General features: G+C 33.9%; 1 protein-coding gene across 7 annotated transcripts in view; it reads left to right on the top strand.

The window, feature by feature from the left end:
* WDR79 (WD repeat domain 79) overlaps positions 1-19,617 on the top strand; it is a 77,391-nt gene that overhangs the window by 22,178 nt on the left and 35,596 nt on the right. For 6 of the 7 annotated variants that reach the window (XM_069833596.1, XM_069833597.1, XM_069833601.1 and 3 more), the window contains 2 exons: positions 51-187; positions 7,900-8,004. In XM_069833596.1, coding sequence (XP_069689697.1) covers positions 51-187; positions 7,900-8,004 — 242 coding nt within the window. The remainder of the gene's footprint in view (positions 1-50; positions 188-7,899; positions 8,005-19,617) is intronic. The other variant, XM_069833598.1, reaches the window with a different exon arrangement.

The raw sequence follows: 19,617 nt of genomic DNA on the forward strand, positions 1-19,617 counted from the left end.
TGCGAGAATTTCTTTCTCACTCATATTGCATGGTGTTCTATGCTTTTCAGTGTAGATGAAGTTGAGGGAGCTTACAGCCTGGCATTCGATCCATCTGGTGAAAAATTGTATTGTGGGTTCAAAAATGTTGTGCGGATATTTGACACAAATCTGCCAGGAAGACAATGTGAAACAAGAAAACTGAAACGTGAGTGACAGAGTGAGATTAACCATTAATAAAAAGTGAAGTGACCTAGTTTGAAGGTTTATCTGATTACTTTAAACTAAAACAGATAATGAGCTCGTATTGAATAATACTCCAACTGCTTATTGATATTGCAACAAGTTTCAGTTAGTAAACTGTCATGATATACTATCATAAAGTATTGCATTAGTACCTACAGTCCTCAGTGACTTAGGTATGGTCTTCTGTTATACTTTCAAATGCAGAAAGGTGTTTATTTACTGATGAGCATGTTGAAAGTTAGAAATAATCAATTTTTGTTACACGTACTCACAATTCGCTCATTTTCATTTTAATTTTTAGTAATAGTGTGTTTTTTCATTATAGTTAGGAATTACTGAGATGTAAAATAATCATGTCATTCATAGCCTAAGTTGTCTTATGCTATGCTATTTATTGTTGCATGAATTTAAAAAGTTGTCATATGTACAAATTAGAAATTATTTTAAAATCTCGATATATAATTGATTCATATCAATTGCCATGGTAATTCATTGGCATAACATTAATGAAGGTTGAATTGGGGTAATTTGGGTATAAAAACAGCCTTTTTTAAGTTTAGAGAACCATAGCCTGTGACTATAATAAAATTTTCCATTCAGTTTTTAGCACTGTAACCTTCTAGAATTTTCAAGTGTAGTGCTTGTATTTTGACCTGATCCTGCTCAGCTTGATGTGCAGTGGTCTCGCCAAGTTTATTGTCAGATTATCACTTTGGGGGATATTGGGTTAGTTTGGAATGGTATTCAGTGCAGTCAGATCTCTGTATTGTATGATCTCGCTGCACAGTAAGTCAGGCGAGGGGAACGATCACATGCTACTCTCCATTCCATTAACTTGCACTGAACCAGTATAATCGCACTGTATGTTGACCTTTTCTTGCCATAATAATGTATATACTCACATAATAGATGCCATTGCATACAGTAATGTACAGCATTTTTTACTGTAATATGTGGGGGGGGAAAAAAATCCCCACATAATGTAAGCATTACATTTTCAATTGCTACCTGTGGTAATATACAATCGTAATGTTGGTTGCACTTTTCATGTTTAATTTTTAAAACAAAGAGTTAATTTATTACGATTGGTTATTTTTTAAATTAAAAAATGGATTGTGATTGGTTCTTTGTAATAGTTTAAAAACTTTCATCTTGCTATGAGCAGCATTGAAGAGATGGAAGAGGAAGAAAAAAGAAGAAGAATCTGAAGGACAATCCATTCAGCCGAAAATTTGCACCCATAGACAGGCTATTGAGAGTATTAGTGACATTATTCAGTTTGCCATTAACACAAACAATCCTAAGCTTGTGGAATTATTATACAGTGCTAAAGATTGTATTGAGAAAGATATAACAATGAAAAAATAGGAACAAGTTTCTTTGTTAGATATTTGGAAGAACTGATTACCGGAACATCAATAGTGCCCTATTATTGTGTATAATAATTCAAAAACTTTAATTAATTGATGAACTAGTGGACTTACTCGTGTTAAATATTTAACACGAGTAAGTCCACTAGTTCATCAATTAATTATATTCAAGTGTTAAAAGTGGTGTATGCAAGATTCAAAATGGATGAAAAACTTTGTCGATTATTTTCCCCTGTAGTGTTCTGTGGTTATTATTGTGTTGCCTTATAACAAACCCTAGTAAGTATAAATACACAAGTTACTCGATCAATTTAAAGCTAAAATAATTAAATTTGTAGAAGTTCACGGAAATATAGTCGCTGGTGAGAGTTTACAGTTTCTGAATGCAATGTGTATAACTGGCAAAAACAGAAATAGGCACTTTTGGAAACGTCAAACAAATCAAGAAGAGAATTTCAAGGTCCAAAAAGTAGCAAGTATCCAGCTATTGGACATGAACTACTGGAATATGTAATTGAGTTCTGTAATAATGGAATTGGTGTTTCACACGAAATACTGCAATACAAAGCATGTGAAATCGCAAGAAGTATGACCATTAGTTTCACTGAATTTAAAGCAAGCAGGGGATAGATATGTCATTTTATGAGAAGAAGTGGACTCTCACTTAGAAGAAGAACATATCTTTATCAAAGGATGCTGTAAAATTTTGAGCATAAGACTGTGGAATTTCAGAGGTTTATTATTCAAATGAGGAAGAATAAGAATTAGTTGTTGTCACAAATAGGCAACGCAGATCAAACTGTTATCTACTTTGATATGCCAACTAACACAGCAGTTGCTAAGGAAGCAGAAAGCACTGTACTTATACGTACAACTGGCTGTGAGAGAACCTGCTGCACAGTGATGTTAGCAGTAATTGCAGATGGGAGGAAATTACCGCCATATGCTATCTTCAACAGAAAAACCATACCAAAAATTAAATAATCTCAAGGGATTTATGTCAGGTTAAATTGTGAATGGATGGAAATATGATACATGACTGGGTGCAGACAGAGTGGCACTACTGCCCTAGTGCTTTACTTCAGCAGCCAGCTCTCGTGGTGTGGGACAGTTTTCGAGGTCATCTAGGTCACGACACTAAGAAAATTCTTTCGGAAATGAAAACTGATATTACAGTAATCGCTGATTGTGTCACTTCTGTTCTCCACCTTTAGATGTTAGCATAAACAAATCATTTAAAGACAACATCACGAAACTGTACAGGCAGTGGATGGTGGATGGGGACCACAAAATTATGCTGAAGGAAAAATACAGCGACAAACAATAGAAATTGTGTGTGACAGGATAAGAAAGACTTGGAACATGATATCACCGGAAGTAGTTACCAAAAATTTTTTTGAAGGCAGGCATTTCGAATGCTCTTGATGGTTCGGAATATGTTATTTGAGAAGATGACGATCAAAGTAGTGATTGTGCAGTAAAGGATGATGGAAGTGATGCTGTAGTAGAGGATGACAGTGATACTGAAACCATTACCTATAGTGAATAACGTAAGAATAGTGGTAGTGTTACCATCACAAAGTATGCCTAGTTTTTGCTTTATTTTTATTCAGTTTTAGTTTATACTGCGCTATATTTTTTATTCATTTCGTACGTTACACACTTTACATTATTACTGCTCGTAAGTGTTCAGTATATTGATGCTGTCGAAATTATACAGTCGATCATTTTCAATATTACTTGAATGTCTGATATCGAAACCAGCCATGATTATCACGTTGGATGTCAGTTAGTTATGATTTTTTCCCCAAAAAATTTTTTCCTTGCATATAATATGCACCCTGGATTTTTAATCTAAAAATTATGGGAAAAAATTGAGTCTATTACACGAGTAAATACGCTAATAACCCTAAGTTTAATTATACCCAGTTTACCCCATGGATTTTGGATATAATGGGTATTATTGAAGTAAAGCGTGCTTTAAAGTCCTTATAAACTCAAATTATCCCAATTATAGGTTAGTGTATGTAGCCTAGAACAGAATGTACAGGTTAGGTAGGTATTTAAGAATTTTAATTAGGCCTAACATAATAAAAGAATTGTCAGTCAGTCAGGTACTTAAGTTCTTGATGACAAGGCGTATTTTGTAAATTTAAAATATCTCCCATTAAAATCGGGGACAGAAAACACTTCGGATATCGGTATTTATTTGTCCATCACTATTCATAATGTGTGTAATGTGTATAATAATCTGGAATGAAAAAGTAGGTTAGTTGTCGATTAACCTATAAGTATACCTAAATTACCCTTCGTTTGTAAATTGTAATTTACTAACAAATTATTAATGATGTATTACTAAATTTTATTAAAAACATGATCTAAATATGTGTAGGCCTGATATATGCTTACATGAATTTGGTTACTGAATCACTATTTTCCCAACAGTATTGGTTTGAATGTGATGTGTCAGTTCACAGACTAGCCAATAAAAACCGTTTTTTAACAGGCATTGACAGTGTGATCAACAGAAATTTTTAACACTTCTTCATAGGCAATTGTGAAATAGGCAGTAAGTATATATATATATATATATATATATATATACATTAAATTGGAATGTATTTCATGATTAGGTAAAGTTTTATTCAATAAATAACTTACGCCCAAATTACCCTGACCTACTATATAATATGTGTGTGACTGTGCCCAGGAAAAGGCCCCTTAAGTCGGAAAATTCATTTTTCTGTTTATGACAGATTGTAATTTAGCATAAAATTCTGAGCATTTAAAAAAATAATGAGCTGTCTATGTGAAAAAATAAATGATTTATAAGCAATTACAGTTTAATGTTCAGAAATAGTCAATTTCGAGAAAAGAGCTTCTGATCCATGCAGGGTTATATTAAAGAATAATTTTCATATGTTCCTAGTGCTACAATCAAGCCCAAGTAAACATGCATGTCAGAAGTCAAGATTATTATTAAACACCTTGAACCTAAGAAGGCACTCAGGCCTACATATTGTATCACCAAACTTTTCAATCAGTGTGTATTTCCCAGATGCTTGGAAATTTGCATATATTACCACCATCCCGAAACGAAAGAAAAGTCAAATGGTTCCAGCAATAAGATTGATAAATGCCCTTGGGAAAGTGTTTGAACAAATTCTTCTAATCATACTTCTACAAAGTATACCGAATCTTATTGCACCATATCAGGTTATATATCACCATGGTCTGTCTACAGCACATCAACTGCTGCATCTTGTTGAACAAGAAACTATTTGTTTCAATAATAGAGCTATTACTGCAGCAATTTTTCTTCCTGTCAAAAGCGCATTTGATTCAGTGTGGCATATTGATATAATTTATAAATTTAACCAAGTAGAGGTTCCTGATACACTGACACATATAATTGCTGATTTTCTTTGGGACAGACATTTCTGTGTTAAAGAAAACTGTTGCTTATCAATACAAAAGAAAATTCTAGAGGGAGTTTCGCAAGACTCAGTACTGGATCATTAATTGTATTGTGCATATACTTCACATCTTCCAGAAACTGCTGTCACCAGTTTAACCTTATATATAGATGATATATTAGCATAAACCACACATTCAAATGCCGATCTTGGTTGACTTCAACAGCATGTCCACCTTGTAGAAGCATGGTTCCAACGGTGGTGCTTAATTGTAAATACAATGAAGAGTCGAGTTATTGCTTTTAGTAAAACCCGAAGTGTTCCACAAATGAAACTGACATTGTATAGTACCGCCCTCAAATTTCAGAATTCTGTTAATTATGTATCTAGGAATTAATTTGGATAGTCATTTGTTGTGGCTTACCAACATCAGAAATACACGAGCAAAAAAATTAGAAGAATGTTACTAAAAACATGTGCTTTGCCAACATCTAAGAACGTGACAATTTATAAATTGCTGATTTCATGGGTGCTTTTGTATGCTTCAGTATGGGAATATGCATCGAAATCAATGTTAAATACTATACAAATAGTGCAGAATAAGGTGTTACATGTATTTCATAATAGTGAGTGGTACACAAGAAGATCTAAAAATGGAAAGTATCCCAGTTATCATTAGAAGATTTACTAAAACATTTTATAAGCAGGCACATCCCCACCAAAATGTGTAAATATCAAAATTAGGAACTTACAACTTCCAACACTATACAAGACATCTTTTACCTTTGTTTCTCTTATCATAATTATTATTTTTGTTTTTCGTGCTGCTTATCCTGGTTGTGACAGGAATGCAGCATCATATATGAGCTACCTCTCAGCACAGATGTAAATAATTAGGAAAAGTCAGAGATCACCCTACAGATTTTTATTTAGTTTTATTTAAACAATATCCTGGTGCCAACAAATGTATTTATAAACACGAAGGACTCTCCAACAGCAAATGGCGCGATGGCATTAAAATGGTTGAAAATGTTGCTGCAGTACGTGCTGTGCCGGGAAGATCTCAGGACAACCGTTGTAGGCATTGCCACAACTCTTGCACACGTCCTGGGATCCTGTCCACACGGCGAAGCTCTGCAAAACGCTAGACACCACCAAGTACGATCAATTATAGCCACTGCCCTTAACGATGCCGATTACAACACCTTTGAAGAAGTACATGGTCTCTCCGTCACTGGCAGTACACGGCGCATAGATATAATAGCTTTCAAGGAATCTACAAGATCTGGATACATAATTGATCCCACTGTGCATTTCGAAACAGATGAGGAACAGCCAGCAGAAGTGGATAATGAAAAAAAGAATATCTACAATCCTACCATTCCCTATTACCTCAAAAAATACCAGCTAAAAGAGCTTGAAGTAATCGGACTTCTGGTTGAAGCAAGAGGTATCGCTACTCTCTTCATGAAAGATGTGTTTAAGAGGTTTGGAATACCTACATCTATTATTCCGATTGTAACCTTAGCTGCATTGAAAGGATCAATTGCTCTCCTGAAGAATCACCTATATTCGAAATCAGTAGCATTCTTTACTTTTTTGTGACACTTGCCTTTCTAAAAATAGGTATATTTCCACTAATCTCAAAAAAATTATTTGCAGCTATGTACTTGTAAGAACTTCATTGTTAAAACAAAATTAATGGGTTTTTCATGGACTTGTATAAAATTTTTATGGTTAAGCACTCTTTGTCCCTTGTGGCAGCTCACGAATGGTGAGAAGATTTATAAATATATTTAATGGTGATGAATTTAAAAAAAAAAATTGAGCAACTTAATTTATATGTAGTTCAGTAATTCGTTTAAGAGATGGCGTTAAAACTCAAAATCGAACTTTTCGAATCACTTCTTTTTGCTCTCGTGGAAAATTACGACTTGCGACTTCACACACAGTTCCTGGTCATGGTCATATATATATATATATATATATATATATATATATATATACACACACACACACACACACACATATACATATATATGCAGGGTGTTTCCAAGGTGGTGTTACAAACTTTCAAGGATGATGGCGAAGGGCACATGTATCAATTTGAGATAAGGAACCCTGGTCCGGAAATGACCAAGTCGAAAGTTACAAGCAAAAATAGTTCTGTGGAAATGAAATAATTTTATTCCTCTGTACACCTTATTTATGTATATTTATCTCTACATCTTACTCATACTGTATTCATCTGACGTTGTTTATGTTGTCTACTTACAGTATTCCATTCATTGCGCTGCCTGAGGGATGGGGACAGGAAACTACACTAAAACAATGCAGATAGCGTAATGTGTAACGGACATGGTCTGTCCTGATATGCATGTCTGTAGACAGCAGTGTATGTGTACAAGTTGCAGTGTCCAGTCGATCAGTCCTAGTGAAATGGAGTACACGAGAGCAGAATAAGCACACCTGATTTTCGAATATGGATGAGCCAATGGGAACAGTAGACAAGCTCACAGATTGTATTGGGCTAAGTACCCACATAAGAGTCATCCGGCCCATACCAATTTTCCACAACTGTTCCAAAAGTTAAGGGAAGGAGGGCACATGGTGCCAAATTATAATTCCATTTCCACACAACTATTTTTGCTTATAACTTTCGACTCAGTCATTTCCGGACTAAGATTCTTTATCTCAAATTGATACATGTGCCCTTTGCCATCATCCCTGAAAGTTTGTAACACCACCTCGGAAACACCCTGTATGTATATGTGTGTGTGTGTGTGTGTGTGTGTGTGTGTGCGTGCGTGCGTGCGTGCGTGCGTAATTGTCACATTCAATTTAATTTGGAAATTCTTATGAACTTCTGTCCATGCTGTCTTTGACAGAGGCTCATCTTCCCTCACAAAGGCAGACTGGCATCATATCTTGCATCAGTGTGAATCCAGCGATGCCTACCATCTATGCAGCTGGTAGTTATGACAGATCATTAGGTAAGATTATGTCCTTCACAAATTCGTATCTTCTCATCCACTCATAGCCATGATGATATTCCTTTTTCTTTTGTGTTCCATCCACTGCATGTCACTTATTCTAAAGTCAGCTGTAGTGTAATGCAAATAGTCCATATCACTTTATATGTAAATAAATTCATGTAATGTGTAAGAAGTGATAATTGTTATAGTAGCAGTGTACATGTTAATGCAATTCTGATGTAATTTTGTACGCTTTTAGTGTGCCTTTTGGTTGCTTGTGTGGGTTTGTACCTCAAATACTCAGGCTCAATGAAAACTCCCTAGAATCTCATGGAATTTTTATGTACGTTCATAGTGTGGTGCAGTAGTTTCGTTTTGCTGCTATACCAGTGGTGAGGATGATTGTGAAGTGTACAGAAAATTAGTGTATTAATAACAAGGGAGAGGAAAAACATTTGAGAAACCTGCTCCAACATTTTCATCCATCACAAATTCCATCTACCCAATCAGACTTATCTTTTCAAGCACTAGCATATAACAGCTTGTTACTTATACCATGAAATAAGAAATGCTCGAATTTTCGACTTATGTTTTTTTTTTTTTTTTCTTTTTGTAAAAATGAAGATAATGATGAAGTAGAATGCACCCTCCTTGAGAATCCCACTTCTTTCAACATCATGTCATCTCGAAAATGGAATGTCCGACAGAAAACTAATAAGATTCACTTTGGACTGTGATAAAATTTGCATATTGTTGGCCGCATCTATTGTATTAACTTACAGTTGATCAGTGAAACCTAGACCTACATTTGTATAGAAGACCTGGTTATTTAACTGCAAGCAATGTCCTTCCTAATAGTGCCTTGGATCAGTTACAAGTTTTTCAAGATTATGATTAAAACTGACATGTTCATGTTCTTAATTATTTATCCTGATTTCATTATTTTATTGAAATATATCTACATTATTTTACAAAATTACCTGGGAAACTCATAAGTTTAAATTCTTTGATTTCTAAACTATAGAGAGAGAGAGAGAGAGAGAGTGTGCGTGCATGAGTGTGTTTGTGTGTGTGTGTGTTTTTTTTTTTCTGAGTAATTTACTACTTGATTGTAACTATTTTATTCCTAGTTATCATTTTTACCACAATTTCACCTTCTTTCTCTAAACCTGAAATTGAGTTTTTAGTTTAGTTCCCCCTTATCTCTCAGATAATGTGTTTGGTGCAGATTACAATGATGTTTTGTTTTAAAATTTTAGGGGACATATTTTCTGTAATTAATATTGATTTGTTATCAGTGTTAACACAACTAACACCATAAATTATGACTTGTATAAAAACAGAACTTTTGTAATTTTGCAGTTTGCACATTTTCTTTAAAATACCACCTTTTTCATTTGTAACTTTAGAAAGCTACTATAACGAAACAATATACCTTTCTCTTACTGTTAGTCATAATCTATCATCATCATCATCATCATCATCATATCCCTCACATATTAGACCCTACAGGATCTGTTACGGTCTCATGCCAGCTCTTTCGTGGTCTTCCCAATTTCCTCTTTCCTCTTGGTACATAAGTAAGAATCTGTTTAGGCCATCTAGTGCAATCCATCCTTTCGACATGTTTTTTCCACTGAAGTCGATATTGTTGAACAAAATTAACTATAGGATCCATTTTGAGTTCCTGCAATATGTCCACATTTTTACGGTGTTCCAGCAAAGAGCATCCCGCTGTTCGTCTCATGAACCTCATTTCCGCTGTCGTCAGCCTTTGCTCATCAGCTTTTCTGATTGTCCATGCCTCGCTACCATAAGTGAGGACCGGTCGAGCTAGTGTTTTATATACCTTTAGCCTTGTATGTTTCTGAACATGGGAGGATTTGAAGACGGCATTAATGACGCCAGTGATTTTTATAAATTTAGATATTTTGTTTGACATATCTTCATCAGTGATGTAAGAGAGGTTATAACCTAAATAGTTAAATGAATTAACACGTTCAATTAAAGTATTATTTATCATAATCTATAAAACACATATTTGCAAGTATTTACATTGCATTTGCACAATACTTCGTATTATGTGAAATAACTATTTACAAAAAACAAAAATAATTTCATACAGTAATGACATTTTATGAAAATGACGGTATCTTGTTTTCTCCTTCGAGGAAGGTATTTGTAAATTGATCTGCTTCTTTACCAGATAACAATGATGCATAAACAGATAGTGCAATTTGTATATGAATCAAACAAAACACTTCACTAAATTTAGCAGCTGTTGACATATATAAGAGTGTATTGTACATTCTTAATGGAGGCAAGGTACATAATATGATAACCTACATATGATTCAGAGATACAGATAATGCTCTCTAATTTTGTGATAAGAATGATAACAGTACAAAGGCATACCGCTCTGTTACCATAGTTTGAAGTGCTGGAATGTTGGGTTTTGTTTGTATATGAACTCTTCACAGTTCGTAGGTATTTTCCCTCCTCTTCTCAAAATGAGGGCCCATTTGCGACAGATCTGGATATACTGCATTCTATAAGCTTGATGTGCTTGTCTTCATTTATTCCAAACTCCATAATTATATCTTGTCTCAGATAGTGCAAACCTTAATCATAAGAAGTACTGTATATAGAAAGTATTGTAATGCTGTAAAGCAATGATGTCATTGTTTTGACGAAAATACATCTTATCGACATCCACTTGTCACCCCAAGTGTTCATGTTCAACTTTTTCATTTAAACTAGCCACCTGTATAGCTCAAGTGATAGCACATTTTCCTTCTGATCCATACCTACACTTGGATGTGCATTTGATGCCCACTTGGGCTGATTACCTGGTTGGGTTTTCTTTCCAAGGTTTTCTCCAACTGTAAGATGAATGTCAGGCAATCACATTGCAAATTCTCGGCCTCATCTTGCCAATTACCATCTCGCTATCTCCTTCAATTCCACCAACATTAAATAACTTTGTTGTTAACAAAGTGTCATTAAATAACCGATTTCACTTAAACTATTTGGTGGAATTTTATTCATATTCTGTAATTAAACTTTCTTCAACCAAAAAACACACAAAATATCAAAGTTCTTAATTTAGTGTTTATTTGTATGTTTAGTCAGCAGTCAAAGACTTGTTGGCAACTAAGCCAGGAGATAATGGGAGAGGGTGACCAGTTTCTTTCCTCCATTGCATACATTGCTGATTAGTAATATTAGTTCATTAATCATACTTGAGATGTATGCAACAATAAAATTGTTCTTTCTCTGACACATATATCGTCAAGTGAGATGTATTGCTTGATAATAGATGTTATCAGCTAGAACCTCAATCAAAGGTGTAATTTAATGAATAATTATTATTTGTGTGAAGCACTGAAGTAGAAGTAGCACAAGATGACGATTTTTCCTAAATGAGCTGAAAGAATTAATCTATGTACTACTAGGTATCTTTTTCTTTTCCTTTTTTCAGGGAAATTGGGATAATTGACAATATTTTGAAATGGTATCTGAAAAATAATTTATTCAGTTGCGGCTTGTGACGTCTTTGTCTCATAGGGCCCAGCCTATATTTTTACTTGTATTCAAACTGAAATCGTAATGAATCTTTGGTCCAGTTCTTGTTGGTATTGCTGTTGAAGATTATATTTATTTTTAAATGATGATTAATATTCCAAAACACTATAAATATTAAGAGTTTAAATAAAAAATACTATTACAAGTATGAAATGTTGCATATGTTCTTAATAAGTGAGAAATGTCATTGCAAGTCCTAGCACCTTTTGCTATTAGAAAATATATGGATCATTTTATCCTTAAAATTAACGATTTCTTTGAATCATGAACTTTTGTATGCTGAACACTAAATGGCAGTAAACGGTTTGTGTCAATGTACTTCTTAGAAAATTCCTCACTCTTTTTAACATACAGACACACCTCTCAGGCATAGCAGTAGTTATGGAAATAGTAAGTAGGCTATTATTTTAAGACTGAACATTTCTGTACAGGTGTCTCCTGTTACTGCATTCAACATGATTTCATACATTTTCACATTTCCTTCTTCACTCTTTTTAACATAGAGAAACACTTCTCACTTCTCGGGCTTACCAGTAGTGCTAGGAGTAATAAGTATTATTTTAAGACCATTGAATACTTCTGTACAGGTGTCTCCTATTACTGTATTCAACATGATTTCATACGTTTTCACATTTCCTTCTTCACTCTTTTTAACACAGAGAAACACTTATCAGTTCTCAGGCAAACCAGTAGTAATGGGAGCAGTAAGTATTATTTTAAGACCATTGAATACTTCTGTACAGATGTCTCCTATTACTGTATTCAACATGATTTCATACGTTTTCACATTTCCTTCTTCACTGTTTTTAACACAGAGAAACACCTCTCAGACTTACCAGTAGTCATGGGAGCAGTAAGTATTATTTTAAGACCATTGAATACTTCTCTACAGGTATCACCTATGCTGTAGGCCTATTCAACATGATTCCATTTATTTTCACATTTCCTGAGATTCTACGGAATCCTCATATTTCGTACAAAACAGATCAATTTTCAGTCGTTCTTTATACAAGAAAGTGTACACTTAAAACATTTTCATGAAATTCAGATGAAGGAAATAATATATAATTGAAATGGTCTTTTAAAAGAGGGAAATTAAACACTTTTGCTGCCAATGTATATTGAAAGCAAATCTCGCTTTTGCTTCATAAATGGTATCAGGCATGCCTATTTTGTAGAGATAAGATATTGCAAGTTTCCTTTCATTTTCTTCACAGTAAAAGATAAGGAAGTTCATGTCATTCTTTCATGATGTCCTCAAGAAATGCATTTACTGCATTATACTACTACAGTGCAGTTGGCATTACAGTGCTGCAGCTGGTTGTATAAAATTTTTAAATGAGGCATCATGTGATGAAAAAAGCTAGCCAAAATTTGGAAGTCCTGGTCGTTTAACATAAACATACGGAGAATCCCTGTAACTACTTGCAGAGTGGAATGATTTCTGTCAATTTAAAGTTTTTAAAGCATTCTATTAGGCCTAGTTTTTCTTTATTTTTAAAAAATGATATTAATCTAATCAGCTATTAAATGTTCATGTTGTGTTTGATTCTCTAGGTATTCGTTAGGAATACTGTCCAGCATAGCTAATCATAAAGATAACTTCGGAAAATGTTCAAGAAACTACCGGTACTGAAAAAAATGCGATCTCGTGATGCTGCCTTTTCAGTAATTAGATTTAGCTGATATCCACAAAATGTGCATATTTGTGTGATTATTTAAATCTTGTCTGCAACACCTATCTTCTCCCCACTCATTAAGGTCGCTATGTCGTAAGTTTGGACAATAAGTTTGTCATTATTGCCTGTAAAAACTATATGTAACTGTTCTAAAATGAATTCTCATAATCCTTTAGCATTTTGGGTTTTCGAATTCCGACAGTTCTCGAAACATGCCTGGATTCGAAGATTGTGAGGTTTTGTCATGACCACTTCCTTTAGGACGTTCAAATTTCTCACAAAACTAAATGCAGTCTGTAATGTTGGGGAGAATTTCTCAATTTTCTCTCACTTTCTCAGTTTGTGTTTGTTTTCTGTAAGCATCATTTATCTACTGTACTTTTCATAACATAAATAAATCAATTCCATTCTTTATATATTTTGTAGAATCTTATTGTTTAACTTTTCCGCCTAAATATTTATTTAAATCATTCACTCCTGCTTTCGTCCAGGTTGCATCACATCCAGATTTTATCAGCATGGAAAGAAATATAGCGCATTTTTAAGGACAGCTACAAAACCAGTTATGCTTAGAATAAATAGCAGGATGAAACTCCCTAGAATAAGTTTGATTTCTGCTTGATGATGCTTGAGACATGACTAAATTCAGAGTTTCGTGGTTTAAATTCAGTCTTCTCTTCAAGTGTTAGCAATGAAAAACAGATGTTTTGTAAATATTTAACATGGTTATTATTCATTTTCTTCTTAAAACTGAAATGATTAAAATTGAAACAGGCGTAAAAACATGTTGATATAGTGTAAAATTCTGGACTCTTAAGACAAATTTAAAAAATTACAAGGCACAATAAGAAGAACACGCCACAAAACCTGAGAATAAATGGTCTGAGGCTGATAGCTTTCAGAAACACTCATTCCCTACCAATCTCATACTTCTCAGATATCATGTGCACAGCCCATGTGCGGCTCTCTAGGCTCCATATGTAGAAGCATATGATACTATACCAGTGTCATACACATATTTACAGTGGACAATTTAACTCAACACAAATATATAGATTTATTATTTCTGTTATATACCGGTAGATCTAACTTTAAGAAATAATTTCCTAAAAAATTATTTGTGTACAGTATTTAGTTTGAATTTAAAATATAAGGAAAAGCTGCAGCTATTATGGGTGTGCCACCACTGAATTTATTTAAATAAATGTTTCATAAAATTAACAATTTAATAAGTATATTAATAAAATACGCAATTGAAAGTGTGTTCAGTGTGTGACACAAGCTTCCCAAAATGTTAATTGAATGTTAGGAAAGACGACTGTTCCAGTGTGAGATGTAACTTACTTGAAGTGACATCTTGGCAAATTGTCGTGATTGTACATTCAAAGTACTTGAATTATGAATAGATGGAATTACACATTAGATAATACATATGAAGTGACTCAGTTGAAGCTTTAGATTTATAGGGTAGAGTTCACTCACTTGATTAGATACTTTTATCACATAATTAATTGGACTTCAGTGATGAGAGGGATCAGAGGATAAGCAACAGATCTCTTGATTACAAACTATAGAACTGGATTCAGGGTTCGGTTCTTGTGGTTTATGGTGTGTACAAAGTCGCAGTATACTAGCAGTAATCCAGTTTCTTATAGTGTTCTTCTAAGTTCTCCTTTTCCTATTTGCCATTTCAGTCTTTTATCCCTTGGTTGTCAGATTTCGCTCAAGCAAGCCTCTTTGTTTACACGTTTTCTTCTCTCAGTAGGTATGCAGTTATCCTTCATTTTGTCTAGATTTCTTGGACAATATTAGTTGCAATTGTGTGATACATTGTAATCTTTCGTTTTTGTTATGGTCAGTACAGTACAAAATATCCCAAGCCATCTTCACTAGTAATCTGTTTCTGTCGAGATCAGTTTCTTTTTCCATTGTCTATTTATATTCTTCGACCATAGTATCCAACTTTCTTTGCCTGTATTATTATGTCCGAATATTTCTTCCTTACATTTACTGTTGTTCATTATTTTATTCCATAGTAGCCTATCTGTATTCTTAATAGGCTTTAATTGTTGCGTTATTTTCTGCAACCAAGTCTTTATTTTCTACCATTCATGCACATATGCATTGTTTTATCCATATTTCTACTTCTGATGAGGTTCTGGCTGATTAGGGTTCCCAGAAACATTAGAAAAAAAAAACGGGAACACTCAGCACTGATTTTAAAGATCGAGCTTTTGTGTACATATTCCATTGTGCTTGTCTTTGCACAGATTAAAATAATACAATTAAAATGAAATTCATCATTATTGAAAATAAAGTACCGACACTTAAAGAATAACTCTTCTTGCTTTCATCAAGTCACATGAATTTTCTTTACAACCTAGCATGCATCAAACCTTAAACAAACAAAATAAAATTATTCTGAAAAAGAATAATTAATTTTTTTTTTTTTTTTTTTTTTTTTTTTTTTTTTTTTTTTTTTTTTTTTTTAAGTATAGTCGTTGAGCGGGCGGCCGCGTAGCTCAGTTGGTAGAGCAGCTGGCTACGGACTGAAAGGTCCGGGGTTCGATCCCAGGTGGTGACAGGATTTTTTCTCGTTGCCAAACTTTCAGAACGGCCCCGAGGTTCACTCAGCCTCCTATAAAATTGAGTACCGGGTCTTTTCCGGGGGTAAAAGGCGGTCAGAGCGTGGTACCGACCACACCACCTCATTCTAGTGCCGAGGTCATGGAAAGCATGGGGCTCTACCTCCATGCCCCCCAAGTGCCTTCATGGCATGTTACGGGGATACCTTTTACCTTTATAGTCGTTGAGCACTGTCTTCCATTTGTACTAGGAACTTGAAATTTTTCCAGTGTGCCACTCTCATGACATGTAACAAAATGGAGGGGTGCCCAGAGCTTCATAAAAAATTTAAAATTTTTGGGCCCCCTAAAGACACACATATACTGTAGAAATTTATTTTATTGGTTTGAAAGACGATCTTGCAAATGAGTCCTTACTCCTGCAACTCAAGAAGCAGTTTCTTTTTAATGATAGTTGTAAAATGTTTATCACTTCTCATTTCAATCTTCCCAATCAATGTTTCTATTATCGACTTTGCCTCATCGAAAGATATTTTTTCGCCTTCTTTGTGCCTGATAGTAGAATGAAAACGTTTCATTCATCCTTATGATAGCTGGATACAATGAAAACCATCTTGGTTTCGAATGCCCAAAAATTGTCTTGTATTCTATATCTACAAATTCACAAAATTCCTTGTGAAATGGGACTCCTACAAACTCAAATTCATGACGAAACTTGGCTTGCAACTTTTGGTACACATATCTTTCCCTTTTCTTGAACATTCAGCAAATTGGATTATCTGCTGAAAATGATGCAACTTTATCTTTAATGTTCCAAGATTTCAACAGTTCCAGTATTATATATATATATATATATATATATATATATATATATATATATATATATATATACATATATTCAGTAAGTCGTTATGCTCTTTCTTCGGGAAGAGCAGTTGAATTGTTGGGTTTTTTTTTTTATGGGACAAAAACAAATCCTGAAGACAGGACACATTAGCAAAAAAAGTAATGTTCCTATATTTTACTCTGTGGGAACCCTATGGCTGGTACATCTATTGGCAGTATGTGTCAGAGAAAGAATAATTACTGCATTCGTCTCAAATCTGATTAGTCAATAAAATAGTCATTAAAATATACATATGTAAATTTTTCCATAAGCAGTTCAAGATAATTTTCATATGTAGCTGAGAGCCACAATTGATGATCATATATTTTTGCATTCTTTCATTCTTGCAATATAAAACTTTTCCAGCAGTTGTTAAATTTCTTCATCGAAAGGATGTCATATGTGAAAGTCGTGATGTTTGGAAATTTATTTTTTAACTGTATATTTTATCTCTTTGTCTATAGTTAAAAAAAGTTTCATTGATATCTTTTGACACAAAGCATGTACTGTACAGTAGAATTCCTCGTATCTGGCAACTGTGGGACAAAGCCAGTGCTGGATAACTGATTTTGCTGGATAATTGGAAAATACATTTGTATGTTATGTAAAAACACACTGTACTGCACAAACATTTTTTTTCCATGTTTAAATTTAGTATTTTAATATAGATAATTAAAAATAAAATTTTGAAATACGTACAATGTTTATTTTTAGTACTGAATACGGTAATGTACATTGATCAGTTCATAATTATTGTAAAACAGTAATACATAATAGCGTAAAAAATACTCAAAGATTTTGTAACCTTATGACAATTTTAAATGCCGGTCATGTGAGTCATGTAACGTGAAGAGCAGTGTAGCCAACATCGCAATTGACATAGCGCTCGATGATTTGAGTGTAAGAACATTTTGCTTGCATTTCGTGAAATCCATTGTGCAACAGCAGTGCTTAGCGGTAATAGCCATGATACTATCTATCACTCGAATAACATTTTTACGTGCTGTAGGAACAGAGAATTTCACTATTTCGTATTTAGATCATCCAACACCCCTTCGGAACGAGTGAGGAGTTCAATTGTTAAGTTGAAAGATATCGTCTCTGTGTATTGTTTCCAAGGTCCAAGTGACAGGTTACCGATGCTATCCTCTACTCGAGGGACATAATGGGTTTTTTTTTTTTTTTTGGTCTATGTTTTCATGCGTGAACACTGTAAAGAGTAAACACACTACTCAGCATGTGCTATCTACGAAAACCACTCACATCTTCATGAGACTCTTCTCGTTTGCATGAACGACTTTTTTTTGGTCTAGCCAAAAGTGTCGTTGTTTTGGTACTGCCAGTTATTTGGATGTCAGATATGAGGGATTTTACTGTAGTAGCATTTTACATGCATATTTTTCCAACTCTCCTTGTGCCATGCCCCTCTGAACAATAGTGAATTCCAATATCTTAGACTACTGAGATTCATAATGATGTGACACATTTTGCCAGAATCCCTGAGGAAATGTATTGTCAGTCTTCTGCTAGACACAGACTTTCTGCAAAGTTTTTTCCATTTTTCTCAGTCCACATGTAGTGAATGGTAGGAAACAAATATTGTAAAGAAGTTTCAGTAAAAAAAAAAAAGTGTGTGTGTGTGTGCGTGCGTGCGTGCTTGCGTGTGTTTTTTACAAAAGAACTGAAAGTGTTCAATATGAATTCACTCAAAGTTCTCATGTAATGTAAACATTATCTAATCGAGTGCTTTTTGGCCTGAAGATCGCCAGCTGCAGGAATGCCCAGTGCAAGTAGTTTTTACTTGAAGACAAGAATCTAATTAATTGTTTCGTGTGAGTTTACTTCACATATACAACATAATAGAAATAAACATAATAATGCATTAGTGAACACTGTAATGAGTGCATTTGATTGTTCACTGACATTTAGCTGTACATTTTCAATCTATTCACTCTGAATCTGTTTAATTGGAAGGATCATATTCTTCATTAGTATTGGAATCAGAATAATCACTAGTACCACTTTCTTCTGGTATTTCTGTATGTTTCAAGTCCTAATTCACGTTGATGCTTTAATCACTATTCCAGTGCTCAATTATTACTTATTATTTTATCTGTTCGAATGTTTCACTTTTTGATGTACTGCTAGTACTAGGCTTATGGATTTCCAATGATTTTTGTGTGTGAGAACCTAGAAACTTTGTAGGAATAATGTAATAATAATAAATTTATTGCCAGAAAGATATAGTACAATGAAATTGTGGATGTACATAGCATTGTCACTTAATCTTAATGCTTAAATTTAATTTCGAATAGAATTATTTTCATTATATCTCACTGCTTGAAATCTTCATTTCGGAAGTGAAGGCCACGTAGTACTGAATATGACAAGGAAATTTCACTTTGCTTACAAAATCCATTTTTTGTATACATTTGGAAAATTACCTTTATTGGGACAAGAATAATAGCTAATGCTTTTATCTCACCCACATGTGAATAAACTGAAGAATAATAATTTCACTCAGTATTGTTAATAAATAATTGGACACAAGAATGTTTTGTGTGCACAAGTTATCTCACCAATCCAGGTAAACATTACTCAGCTGCTTGGTGTGTCTGGGGACTAGTGAATCATCACTGTCAATAAATTTAAATAAATTGAAAATGTGATGTGCTTTTCAATGCTGCTGTGAGCTCATATTCTCTATACCATTGGTTCTTAAAGGGTTTCTTGCAGCACATCCGCAGAATTGCGTGACTGTGCCAGAAGAAACAACAATTTTTTTTTTATTAAAATGGGAAGTGTGAACATATACAAAATGGGCATAAATATTAAGTATTTCAATAGTGTTATTTTTAAACCTTAGTGAACTCTAAAATTGTAATACGAATTCCAG

The sequence above is a fragment of the Periplaneta americana genome, chromosome 8 (genome assembly GCF_040183065.1).
Source record: "Periplaneta americana isolate PAMFEO1 chromosome 8, P.americana_PAMFEO1_priV1, whole genome shotgun sequence".
Lineage (NCBI taxonomy): Eukaryota > Metazoa > Arthropoda > Insecta > Blattodea > Blattidae > Periplaneta > Periplaneta americana.